This window comes from Rhinatrema bivittatum, chromosome 18 (assembly GCF_901001135.1).
Source record: "Rhinatrema bivittatum chromosome 18, aRhiBiv1.1, whole genome shotgun sequence".
NCBI classification, from domain to species: domain Eukaryota; kingdom Metazoa; phylum Chordata; class Amphibia; order Gymnophiona; family Rhinatrematidae; genus Rhinatrema; species Rhinatrema bivittatum.
Genome location: NC_042632.1, coordinates 44,917,288 through 44,929,733, shown reverse-complemented (window position 1 = coordinate 44,929,733; position 12,446 = coordinate 44,917,288). Strand labels below are relative to the sequence as shown.

Sequence of the window (12,446 nt, the reverse complement as noted above, 5' to 3'; positions counted from 1 at the left end):
GACAGAAGCACCAGGGGGGCACGTTCTGAGAGTTTACGTGTTTCTGCTTTGATCTCCCACAAGCGATTAACGTATGAGGAACGAATGGCTCGCAGGCTGCTGGGACCAGAAAACGCCGCATCTGTGTTTGACGTTCAAAATGCAGAAAACGTGCAGGATTCTCAGGTAAAAACAAACGTGGGTTCTCCTCTGCCGTCATCTCTGTGTTTCTAAATTGCCAACAATACCACCCCTGTGCCGAAGTTTAAGGCTACTTTCTTGGTCTAATTCCTGCTTTCCCTACTGTACTGTGTGGAAGAGAAGTGGCTTGGGTAGGGAGCTCCATCAGGGAAAGCACAAAATCCCACAGAACTCTGGAGAACGTCCTTTACAGATCTGAATCCATCTCATTCCTGGATCTTTAGTGGCGCTCCACCTCAGACGTGGCTGCACTTTCAATGCTGGCGAGGCTTGTAGGGTGCACGGTGCTGCAGAGAATTGGGGCGACCACCCAGGGTCCCCCACTTTGAAGAGCCCCATGTGGCCACAGTAGCTCCACCCCCTAACACCACTTCCTCTTCTGGAGACCCCCTACCTCCCTTTAATGAGCCAGGGCCCATTCCAGCCCATTCATATCGGGCCCAGCAGCCTCCTTCTTCCCTTCCACACTCCTTCCCCCCCCCCCAATGTCAGCCCTTTTTAATCTACCCCCCCCCCCCAAACACACACACACACACAGTGTTGCATCAAAATGCCCATCCCTCACTTTGCTAGTCTACACATGGAATGTTTTTCCCAGTAAGAAGCGTGCAGGGGAGAACGCTGAAGGTGCTGGTACCCTAGTATCTTACTACTGATGAAGTACAAATGAAGGTAACTGAGAAAAGCTTTGTTAAAAAAAAACAAAAACAAAAGAAACCCAATGGCACTAGGATCCCATGTGTTCAAGAATTCGTGAGCTAAGAATACAGAGGATCTGTGGTTTATGAAGTGGTGAAGGGGAAGGCAGAGATCCACTGGGGCGAAAGGCAATAAAAATAAGAATTAAATTGGGGTAGATTAGATGGACCCTATGGTCCTCGTCTTCAGTAATTTTCTCTGTTTCTATGTAATAACTAGTTCTACAAGTAATTAGTCATGCCCTAAGTTCCACAGGGCTAGGTACTATTTCCAACTGATGTTACTTGGTGATCAGCGTATTTGGTGTAATGTTTTAAATTTATTTTAAGGTTCCCGAGTATTAGAATACATTCCTGGGTCCATTTATAGCGCTGATTATCTGTGGATTATCTGACTGCTTAGATGTTACACTGATGTAACAGTGGAAACATTTTTTCAGCTTGTGATTAGGTGAGGCACAGGACTGACTGTGTACGAGTGACCTAACTTCTATTCTTACTTTGTTAAAAGGGCATTCTGTACCCATTCTCTTCCCATGAAAATATTTAACACAGAAATGGTTTTCTGTTTCTTTTCCAAAATGCCTCTGGGATCTGAAATAATGTCAACGTAACCAAAGCCGGGATATACTTAGAAGCATAATCATCGTGACATCTCTTGCATATGGCTGAATAGTCACTTGCAAAATAAAGGGAGAAGCTTGCTGAATTTGCTGGGGAATCCATACGTCATTTGCAGGGATCAGGTCCCAAATAAAGCACTGCTAGTGTTCATGCAGGGGATGTGCTGTCATTTGAAAGCGGCACAAAAGACCGACATCACACTCTAAAGTCTTCAAGCAAATAAAACAAAAACAAATCTTTTTCTGTCGTTTCCAAGTTTTAGCACACACAGAACAGTTTAACGTATGTTAAAAGTGGAAACAATTTAGCACAAAGTAAAATGTGAACATTAAACGGGTAAAAGACATAGGAAAGACCAAATGGAAAGAAACCGCTACAACTGCATGCCCCTCGTGTAATGCTTGAATACTTGGCAGGCTATTTGCAAAGTGCTGGATTTTAACTGCCTGCATTCTCCAGATAGCTGGTAAGTTAGATACGTGTATTGCTATATCTAAAACCCTATACATTTTATTGCAGAAAAACTCAGAGAATTCAAGACTGCAAGTTCATACGACCCAGATCAGGTAATCCTTTTTCATCTCAAGCAATCGCGGGTCGCGTGGCTACTCTCCTTGGTTCGGCACAGCAGTTTCCAGTCTCTCATTACTTGCTGACTATGGGCTGTGCCAGCTGGAAAGCACCGTGCTTCTGGCATAACCATAGCCCTGCCGGCTGCAGTAACACTACTCCCTTCCCTTCCACGCAGGCATGCACGACCTCTCTAGCAAAGCTATAAAAAGAACAGGAGGCCTGAGGTTGCTTGAGATCTCCAGAAAGACTTTCAGTTAAAGAATCTATTCTGCCCCCTTTAAATTATTCAGTAAAGACAAGTAAAACTGTTATATTTACTGAGTAAAAAGGGCATTTTCTTGACATTCAAAACCCCCCCCTGCGCGCGCCGAGCCTATTTTGCATAGGCTCGGCGGCGTGTGCAAGCCCCGGGACGCGCGTTAAGTCCCGGGGCTTTGCTAGGGGGGCATGTCGGGGGCGTGCCGGGGGGCGGTGCGACATTTGGGGGGGGGGGGGGCATGGTTCTGGCCCAGGGGCGTTTCGGGGGCGTGGCAGAGGCCTCCTAAATCGCTCCCAGGCCGGGGAATCGGGCAGGCATAACTTTCGCGATAAAGGTAGGGGGGTGTAGATAGGGCTGGGGGGGGTGGGTTAGGTAGGGGAAGGGAGAGGAAGGTAGGGGGACGGGAGAGGAAGGTGGGGGGGGGGAGGCCGAAGGAAAGTTCCCTCTGAGGCCGCTCCGATTTCGGAGCGGCCTCGGAGGGAACTGGCAGTGCGCGCAGGGCTTGGCGCGTGCAAGGTGCACAAACGTGCACCCCCTTGCGCGCACCGACCCTGACCCCGGATTTTATAAAATCCGGTGTACTTTTGTTTGCACCTGGTGCACGAACAAAAGTACGCGCGGGCGTACTTTTCTAAAATCTACCCCTCAGTAATCAGTCAAACATTTTTGTGCAGGTAAAATACATGTGAAAATGCAGTTTGATTATTGCCCCACTCCCCTTAGTGCAGAAAGAGTAAGTATGCTATTTACATTTGCCATACTTTTAGCTGCACAAATAAAAAAAACCAAAAGAAAAAATGGGGAAGAGAGAGTAAGGGGAGTGAAAGTACTCACACAGATTTCATTTTGAAAGTTCCCGTGCAGGTGCAGAGCAGGAATGTGCATTTGTGAGTCCATTCGTTTCTTTTCACGTCTAAGCACGAATCTAACGAATGGACGCACAATGAATGGTATACACCAACGCGGGAACACAGTAGATGTATGCGCACACCATTTGTTTTGTGCGCACGTTTGTGCATTTGTTAGATATGTGCTTGCTGGCCAAATTTTCAAAGGGGATTCTCGCCGAAGAGCTATCCTTTGAAAATGAGCTTATGGTACCCCTCTCCCACCATAGAACTGCAAGCCCCACAGGGGGTTTCAAAATTGCTCTTCCCATGCCTAGAAAGACTTCTTATGAATCCACCAAGACTAAATTGGATTTGTTGAACCTGGATGACTGGTTTTTTTGTTTTTTTTTTAGTATGGTTTTATGTGGTCATGTAACACTTAAAATGAGTTTTAACTCTTCCTTTTCTGCAAAGACGTTGTGGACTGCTAGAAGAAAATCGGCATTTGAAAGTAATTAACAGCCGTTCTTGGCCCATTCAGCCAGTCAGAATATGGAATGCTTGCCAGAATTCTGCCTCCTCTATCTTTCTGCAGTGCAATTAATAAATTCTATACTAAAAAGGCAAAAAAAAAAAACCAAAACCAGACGAAACCAAGGCATGCATTTTTGAGTGGGGGAAGATGATGGAAGAACCTCAATAAATCAGGCAAATGTTAAACATAACCCTCCGATAATAAAGATCACAGCAGTGGAATGCAGGGTTTAGGGAGATTCTTACGGGGTGCTGACCTCATTATCAAATCACGTCATTTCAGGACAAAAAACGCGTCCCAAGATTCCTCTTCCAGTTTCACTCTTAAAGTCCAAAAAAAAAAAAAAAACCAGATAGAACTTGAAAGCCAAAGTACAACCGCATATGAACAATTCAAGGATCTCAGTTTTCCAAAACAAATATCACTAGATCCACTTTCTTTTAACTTATGTGTGGTAGTGAGATGTTTTATGTAAATATGCGGCAGTTACATATATGCACCTTGATGTGCAGCATTGATGTGGTTATGTAAGCGTTGAAGTCTGTGGATGTTATTTTCATGTAAATGGGCTGTATTTATATTTTACTTGTTCCCCGTGCAAACCCCACCTCAGTGAAGGGGGTGGGGCCCTGGAGAGCACTGGACCTCTCACACAGGGTAGGGGAATCTCAGATTCCTTGGAATGGAGTCAGGAATACTCCCCGCAGGGCCACTGAAAGGGTTTCTCGGTCCAAAAGAAAAAGCAGTAAGTTCCGAAAGTTGTGTTCAAACGGAAGAAAAGGTATTTGAAAAACTGGCAAACTTCAGCAGATACAACGGATACAGATCCCCCCCCCCAGCATTCTCTTCTATCTGCTGAACGTTTCCAGTCTTTCAAGTAAACTTTCTTCGGTTTGGACAGAAGGTTCGGAATGATTCTCCCTCGTCGGCGCGTCGGGAGAATCAAGAGAGCGTTAGTTGATGGGAGCACATTAGATAAGTTTGTGTACATATATTTCAAAAAGATTTTATATGCAACAAAAAAGGTTTAAAAAAAAAAAAGGAAGAAGTGATCATTGTAAGGACCGATGAGTCTGGATAAAGCAAAGAAGGTCGGTTGACCGGTAATGCTTATTATGATGGTCCAATTAGATTTTGGCACTAGGAACAATTTTTGTACATTGGTAAGATTTATCCTGAGCCAGCCTGCCAGTTTGTGAGAACATTCAGGATTTTCAGGAAGAACTCTATACTTTTCTTTCCCCTCTAGGCTAGGCAGCAGAAGGCCCGTGGGAGGAATGTAGTGCTTCTGGGAGTCAAGTTGAATGTTTGCACAAGCAACTTGGGAAATGCCGAGAACCATGAGCTGTTTTCCCGATTGCTGTTTGGAAAACAGCTTAACAGCTATTCTTAGCATATCTCAAGTCACTTGTGCAACTCGCTGAAGAGTTCCTCCTCTCCTGCTTATCCCAAAACTGGAACTCTATGAAAGGCGCAACTCCTTGTTGTCCATCCTGACCAACCAAACCAGATTCCTTGGCTCCAGGCTACGAATTCATGAGCTGTCTTTCGAACCTCCTGCAAAGCACTTTTATATCCCTCCCCCCTCCCAAAACCATTTCCCTTTAGAACATAAGAAATTGCCATGCTGGGTCAGACCAAGGGTCCATCAAGCCCAGCATCCTGTTTCCAACAGAGGCCAAACCAGGCCACAAGAAGCTGGCAATTACCCAAACACCTAGAAGATCCCATGCTACTGATGCAATTAATAGCAGTGGCTATTCCTTAAGTAAACTTGATTAATAGCAGTTAATGGACTTCTCTTCCAAGAACGTATCCAAACCTTTTTTGAACCCAGCTACACTAACTGTACTAACCACATCCTCTGGCAACAAATTCCAGAGCTTTATTGTGCGTTGAGTGAAAAAGAATTTTCTCCGATTAGTCTTAAATGTGCTACTTGCTAACTTCATGGAATGCCCCCTAATCCTCCTAGGCATCATTGACTTAACTCATACCCCCTTGGACGCCCCATTGCTGAAAAGTTCTTAGTATAAAAAATAGCACGCACACACACACACTAACCTACAGTAAGGCCAGAGCTGCCTTGCTTTATTGTGAGCTTTATGGAAAAATGTGTAAGAGACTGAATTAAATAAAGAAAATAAAGAGCATTTACAGTAACGTGAAAAAAAAGTAACTTCCCCAGTGCATCGAAGGGAGCTACGTCCTGAGGCTGTTCTGGCAGCTGGGGTTTGGCATGAGAAGGCACAGGTGCATCCTGGTGTGTGATGTCCTTTCTGTGCATATTTTACAGGAGCCGACCATCTTCCAGAGAAGAAAATGAACACGGATCAATCCAGGAAAGGTTTTTCCCCCCACGATTCGTGCAAGTCCCAGAAGATTTGGCAGTTGAAGAGGGAAGATTCTGCAGGATAGACTTTAAAGTAAAACTAAAGTTTATTCAGCTTGACCCAGATATTTTTACCATTTCGGGGAGAGAAAACTATGTAATATTTTCCTCTCTCAAGGACACATTCATGGATTTCAGATGCATGGATACCTGTCTAGAATGCTCATCCATAGCGCTATGAATATGAATTATTAATAATACATATTTTACATTCATTTTCTCGTGAGCTTATCTGATTTTGTTTTCTAAAGGTCAGTGGCCTCCCAACTCCAGATGTCAGCTGGTACCTAAATGGAAGATTGGTCCATCCCGATGACTTTCATAAGATGATAGTATCCGAAAAGGGGTTTCATTCCTTTATCTTTGAAGTAGTTCGAGCCCACGATGCAGGACTGTACGAATGCATAGCGTCTAACCGTGCTGGACATGCCAAGTTCAGGATGCACCTTGATGTGCTCGGTGAGTCATCTTGCCCCGATGAATATACGCAGCAGCCGGGCTACAGCGGGTGCTGGGCTTGCAAACTGGAGCAAGGAGACCTCTTTCTGCTGATTACAAGGATTCTAGCCCAGAGCAGGAGTGACACAAATGCAACCTTGTTCAGTGACTGGAGGCCTTCGGTTCACAAAGAGAAATACCATCATTGACCCTTTAGCCCTGTTAATAATGGCAACAGAAAAACACGATACCCCGAAGTGAATTGCATTGTCAGCCAGAACAGGCAAAGTACACCCTGGCTTTCTGATGACTAATCCTGCTAAGATTTTCGATACCACAAGCTATTACTATTTTATTAAAGAAAAATAAATCTGTAGCAGAAATACTTGTAAGATCTCAAACTTTTCTTTTTTAGTTTTTAACCTACAGAACAATCTATGATGGCGTTTACTGAGAACTGGCAGATCTGCCTAGTTCACATCATAGAGACCACTAGCAGGAATGTCAGAAATCCAGCCAGCCACTGGAGATTGTGCAATTTAATTCTTTTACTCACTTGAACCAGCAGGAAATGTACTCAAACGTGTTGGAGGATTACGCCAGCTCCCTAGGTGCGCAGTGATTCATGAGGCTCTGTGTCATGGCTTTCTTGCATGGCTTTTATTCTTTCATTAAGGTTTTGTACATTGGAAGCTGTCCGTCTCTGGCATTACACCTTTCTCAACGGGTACCACGAATAAGGTTGCCAACTGGCTGCGAATTTTCAGGACAGGTTGATCCAGTCCTGGTTTTACCCCATCGCATATGGGCACTTGTAGTTCCTTAGAAAAACAAGACTAAAAGTCTTTGCATGCAACGGGGGAAAATCAGGACTGGATCGGTCTGTCCTGAAAATCTGGAGCCAGTTGGCAACCCTAAGCATGAGAGACATTTACACTAATCTAGTTATGTGTTAGTGGGATTTTGGACATTCAGCATCATCAATCACTTCTGAAAACATAATCCTTAGTATCGACTTCCCAGGACGGAGAGAGGGAGTGGGAGAGTTTACCACTTTGCCCCGGGGATTAATTTAAAGAAAGATTAAAAACAAGGCAGAAGAGATCTTTCTGAAATTTATAAACTTAGCTGTTTCGCTGCAGTGACCAGAAAACCCTATGTTAGGACGCCTGTGAATGCAAAATGTAATTATCGTTTAATAGGGTCAATCTGAACAATGTTCTTTCCTTAATTGTAATTTAGCGCAAGAGCGCAGGAGGCCCCCGGTCTTTATCCAGAAACCACAAAGCAAACGAGCGTTCGAAGGGGAGTCCGTGCGAATGGAGTGCCACATCTCTGCCATTCCAGCACCCCAGATTCTGCTGAAAAGGAACAATGAAATGCTCCACTACAACACTGACAGAATTAGGTAGGACCTCACCTGCTTATTATTCTGCTAAATTTCCAAGTGGCATAAATTGAACAAATATGGAGATAATCTGCGGCTTTTTTTTTTTTTTTTTTTTTTTAATACCACTGAAGAGATATTCAGGGTCAGCTCGGTAGATTCCGTCCAGGTGGAGATTGACTCCAGTCGCTCCAAAGGGTAATGCCGGGATCTGAACCCTTCAGGAGATCCCTAAAGCAATTGGGATCCCAAATCAAGGGATCTGCTCTACTTATTTTGCCAAAGACCCCCTTTCTCTAGTCAGGATCCATTTGTCGGGGTGTTGCTCGCTTTAACACATCCGGATCCGGTAGCTGAGATTTTCAGTACAAAATGTTCCTTTGGATTTGATGTTCGTTGGAGATGACTGTTGTAGGTTTGACTATTTTGTGTTTTATATTGATGCTGAATGCTTCATTACTGTGCGTGCTCCGTTGTAAATTGCCCGGTAAAAAGATATCCAACCCTGGGTCAGTGGCCCTTTAAGCAAAACAACACCCTCGCCATCGTTGGCCTCTGATTGTGCATTTTTACATCTCTAACTATAGGGGGAAGCTGATCGCCTCTCTCCGAACAAACAAGCTGGAAAATCTTTTCTAGTAAAATACACAAGGGCTTAATTTTCTCCGAGCCTCTCCAATCCTTTCACAAGGAAAATGAGTCTGTCGTATGACTGTTTTCACACACAGTGACATTCTCGGACCTCACCTGGCTCACATACTAATTATTGAAGAGCCAGTCTCTCTCCCACTTGCACAGCCTCTATGCCCTCCACCTCCCCTTCCGAGAAGCCTTTTCTGCCTGACACCAGCCCTCGTGAGAGTCCCCTTCTAGGCTCACACACCCCCCCCCCCCCCCCTCCTGAGAGACTCGCCTCTGTCTCTTCCAAGCTCCGAGTCATTTTTATTTTTTAATCCCCTAAATGTCCCATGTCGGATGCTCCTGGAACAGGTTTTCTCCGGTGCTTGCCATGCCCCGGCTGGTTGTCGGCCACCGGCTCAGCTGCAAGGCGCTCCCCCAGGGCAGGAAAACAACCCCAGGGGCCCCCATTCAGCCCTCTGCTGGGATATGTTAGCGTCTCTACACACCTCCGAGCTCCGGGGACATCCAGCCAGATGGGAGAACTTGAACAAAAATACTTCCCATTCCTACGAGTCCCGTTTTACTGGCTGACCTCTGCGGGTAAATTTTATGGCTATGGACCATTACTTGTTGTGCAAGAGGCTCTTCTATCTATTCAGGAATCCTGATTCCTTCCTTAATCAGGGAACGGCATCAAAACTCCTCCTCCAAAGGTTCTGGGTGTCAAAGGCTGCATAAAATCTTGGGTTCAGAACTACCAAGTGGATGGATATATATATATACATATAATTTTTTTTTTTGCATGTTTGCAATGGGAGGATCATTTGATAAAATCAGGTCCATGGGGTCCAGTACAAAGGGAATAATTGGACATCTCTCTCACGTATTCGTAATAAACTTCAAATTGGACAAACCCACCGCAGACTGGGCTGCCTTTATCGGTGCTTTTGCATGTCCATACGGTTGCCACCAGGTCCAGCCTGCAGAGGCCAATCCAGTCCTGTTCTTGTGCCATTACAGGCACAGAGTTGTGGCCTGGGCCGGATTTCCTGCTGGGCTCGGTAGGGCACCCGCTCAGAGGCATCTGCTCTTTGTAGGGAGCTACTGCCATCACCAGGCATCTTGGGGGGGTGGGGGCGGGTGCAGATCCATGGAGAGAGAGGACTGCCGCAGACGGAGGAGGAAGCGGCTAATGAACACAGCACGTCTTTGGTGGGGGAGTCCCCTGCCCCAAGCCTGATCATACAGTTTGGGAGGGGGGGGGGGGGGGGGGGGGAGGCGTGAGATTTTCTGCCCCTAAGCTTAGGGGATGCGCAAGAAGTGAATCCATCCCTGGTTTTGCCCCCTTGCATGCATGGAGATGTTTTCCTGATTTTCTTAGGGAAATCTGAACCACGACCAGGGCCGGTTATAATCATGTAATGCTTTTTCACTTTATTTTAGAGGGATTATTAAAAAGAACATTTTTAACATACAGTAAATAAAATCAACATTATTTTTATATCTTTATATTTCTGCATCAGGTTGTTTGCTTATATAAAATTCAGCTGCACGACTTAATCTTCCTTCAGTGTCACTGTGGTCATGTAACCCTCTCTTCTCAAGTCGCCTCACTGACTCCCATCCACTTCCACGTAGACTTCAAGCTTCTCTTACTCGCCTATAAGTACACGCACTCTGCAACTGCACAATACCTGTCGCTTCTTCTCTCTCCCTACATCCTTCTTCATGAGCTCCATTCATCATCCTCCCTCAGCAGGTCCCGACTCCACACACTCCACCTTGCTGCACTCTTATGTCTGGAACAGATTTCCTGAGTTGCTGGGGATGCTCCCTCTCTGGCCATACTGAAATCCAGTCTAAAAACTCACCTTTCTGAAGTTGCTTTTAAATGCTAACCACTTTGCTACAATAAATGCACTTCCCACAAACTCTTGTTTTGTCACGTATGTTTATCTTGACTAGACTGCAAGCTCTTATGTATGTCTGTAATTTGTTGCACAGATCTACTAGCGCTTTAGAAATGATAAACAGTAGGAGGAGGAGTACGGTTTGGATGAAAATTCACTATAACTAAAATAAGCAATATTCAACACAGAAAAAATTTAAGAAATCAGCATGAATTTACAAAATGTTTTCCTTTATTTTTGCAGTCTGTTGCAGGACAGCAGTGGGAAGGTTTGCATACTGATTCACAATGTAAACAAGAAAGATGCTGGCTGGTATACTATATCTGCAGTAAATGATGCAGGAATAGAAACCTGCCATGCCAGACTAGATGTTGCAAGTAAGTGATAACTCAACCTCTTTATGGCTAAGATCAGTGTGCAGAGTCAACCAGGAGGCCGATATTCAACAGGCCCGTTAGTGGACAAGTTATTCTGCTAAAGCCAGCCGAATAACTTGTCACATATATTCAGTGGGGGAAACGTCCCACTTAATATACCATCCTAAAGTTATCCGGCCTCATTTAGCCGGATAACAAAAAACCTAACCAGCTATGATTGAATATAGACAGGTAGGTGTTTAGTTATCCAGCCTTGTGTGGCTGGGAGGAAGGGACCTTCTGCCCCGCTCCCAGCGCCTCCAGCTGAATATCCCGGATTACTCTTACCTGGCTAATTAACTTAAGCCAGCTTTCAATATCGAGCTCAGTATGTCTTTTATTTAACCTCTTGCAATAAATACTTTTTACTGGGTTCTTATCCAATAAACATTCACCAGCAGCTGGATATCCAGATTTTGGGTGGGGGGGGGGGGGTGCTTTCAACCGCAGATCGAATTTTTTTTTTTCTCCCCTGCGGGCCTCTCCTTGTGAGTTGCCTTAACACTTTGGATCTGATTTATCAATGGGATTCATGCTGTGAAAATAGGAGAAAAGATCATTTTGTACAGATCAAGGGCTGATGTTTGAAAATAATAAACACACTCTTTTTCTGTTCCAGCTTACGCCAACAAGGAAGTTCAAAATACCAAACAGCTGAAAGTCAGACCAACATTTAGCAAATACGCCACTTTCAACGGGAAAGGACTGAATATGAGACAAGCTTTCATGCCAGGCGCAGAGCTCCAGCACATGGACTATCACACTAGAATGTATGAGAGCGAAGAACTTTAAAAGAACCTATATCTATCTATCTAATATATATATAATGATTAAACAACTATTTACAATGCACCCATAAACACAATAAAGCTATAGGCATTAATAATTGTAATTACAGTTTCTTTCTAGCTTTGTATCCATGGATCTATCCTGTGTTTATAACGTGATTTGTGCACACGGTTTGCTGCTATTCTAACACACATATACAGAATGGTATAGATTTTAAGATCATAGGTTGCTATCCTCAATTCAATAGGATTACTATTGGGAAAATAATTCAACATCCTGTGGTTGAAAGACTGTAAAAATCTTAGATCAGGAACACTTTGGCAATAGTTATTGTTTACATGATGCAAGTATGTTTGTATACTGCTTCTTTCTGTATGTTTTTCTGAATAATGTACTGCTGTTACCTTAGCCTATGTTTACGTTGTAAGAATACTACTTATGAGTAGGTTGAGTGTTCTGAACAGGGTTTTCTCAAAATCAAATAAAGTTTGCCATATTCGATTGGAGTTGTAGAGGCCCTTGTCATTGTGTGTGGGTGTGGGCAATGCCGGTCACGGATGCTGGGGATCAGATTGGAGACAAATATGAGAATCGGCCACACTGTGAACTTAAGCACCTCCGGTTGGTCCCATGATATTCTGTGGCGTCAGTGACCACAGAGGCCTGGACCACTCTGCTTCTCCCCACCCTCCTGTAAAACAGCCAGTGACTCCCCAGACCTCTCTGCCCCCACCTGCAAATTACCTGGGCTATAAAGCTTGTTTTACAGCCATGCTGCTTTAAGGCCATATTAC

At 44.5% G+C, this 12,446-nt stretch overlaps 1 protein-coding gene across 3 annotated transcripts in view; it reads left to right on the top strand.

Moving 5' to 3' along the window:
* Window positions 1-12,158, top strand: part of MYOT (myotilin) — a 28,887-nt gene extending 16,729 nt beyond the window's left edge. For all 3 annotated transcript variants that reach the window (XM_029583700.1, XM_029583699.1, XM_029583701.1), the window contains 7 exons: window positions 64-165; window positions 2,022-2,068; window positions 5,996-6,125; window positions 6,343-6,550; window positions 7,772-7,937; window positions 10,691-10,824; window positions 11,483-12,158. In XM_029583700.1, coding sequence (XP_029439560.1) covers window positions 64-165; window positions 2,022-2,068; window positions 5,996-6,125; window positions 6,343-6,550; window positions 7,772-7,937; window positions 10,691-10,824; window positions 11,483-11,655 — 960 coding nt within the window. In that variant the 3' untranslated portion in view covers window positions 11,656-12,158. The remainder of the gene's footprint in view (window positions 1-63; window positions 166-2,021; window positions 2,069-5,995; window positions 6,126-6,342; window positions 6,551-7,771; window positions 7,938-10,690; window positions 10,825-11,482) is intronic.
* Window positions 12,159-12,446: the final 288 nt, after the last annotated feature.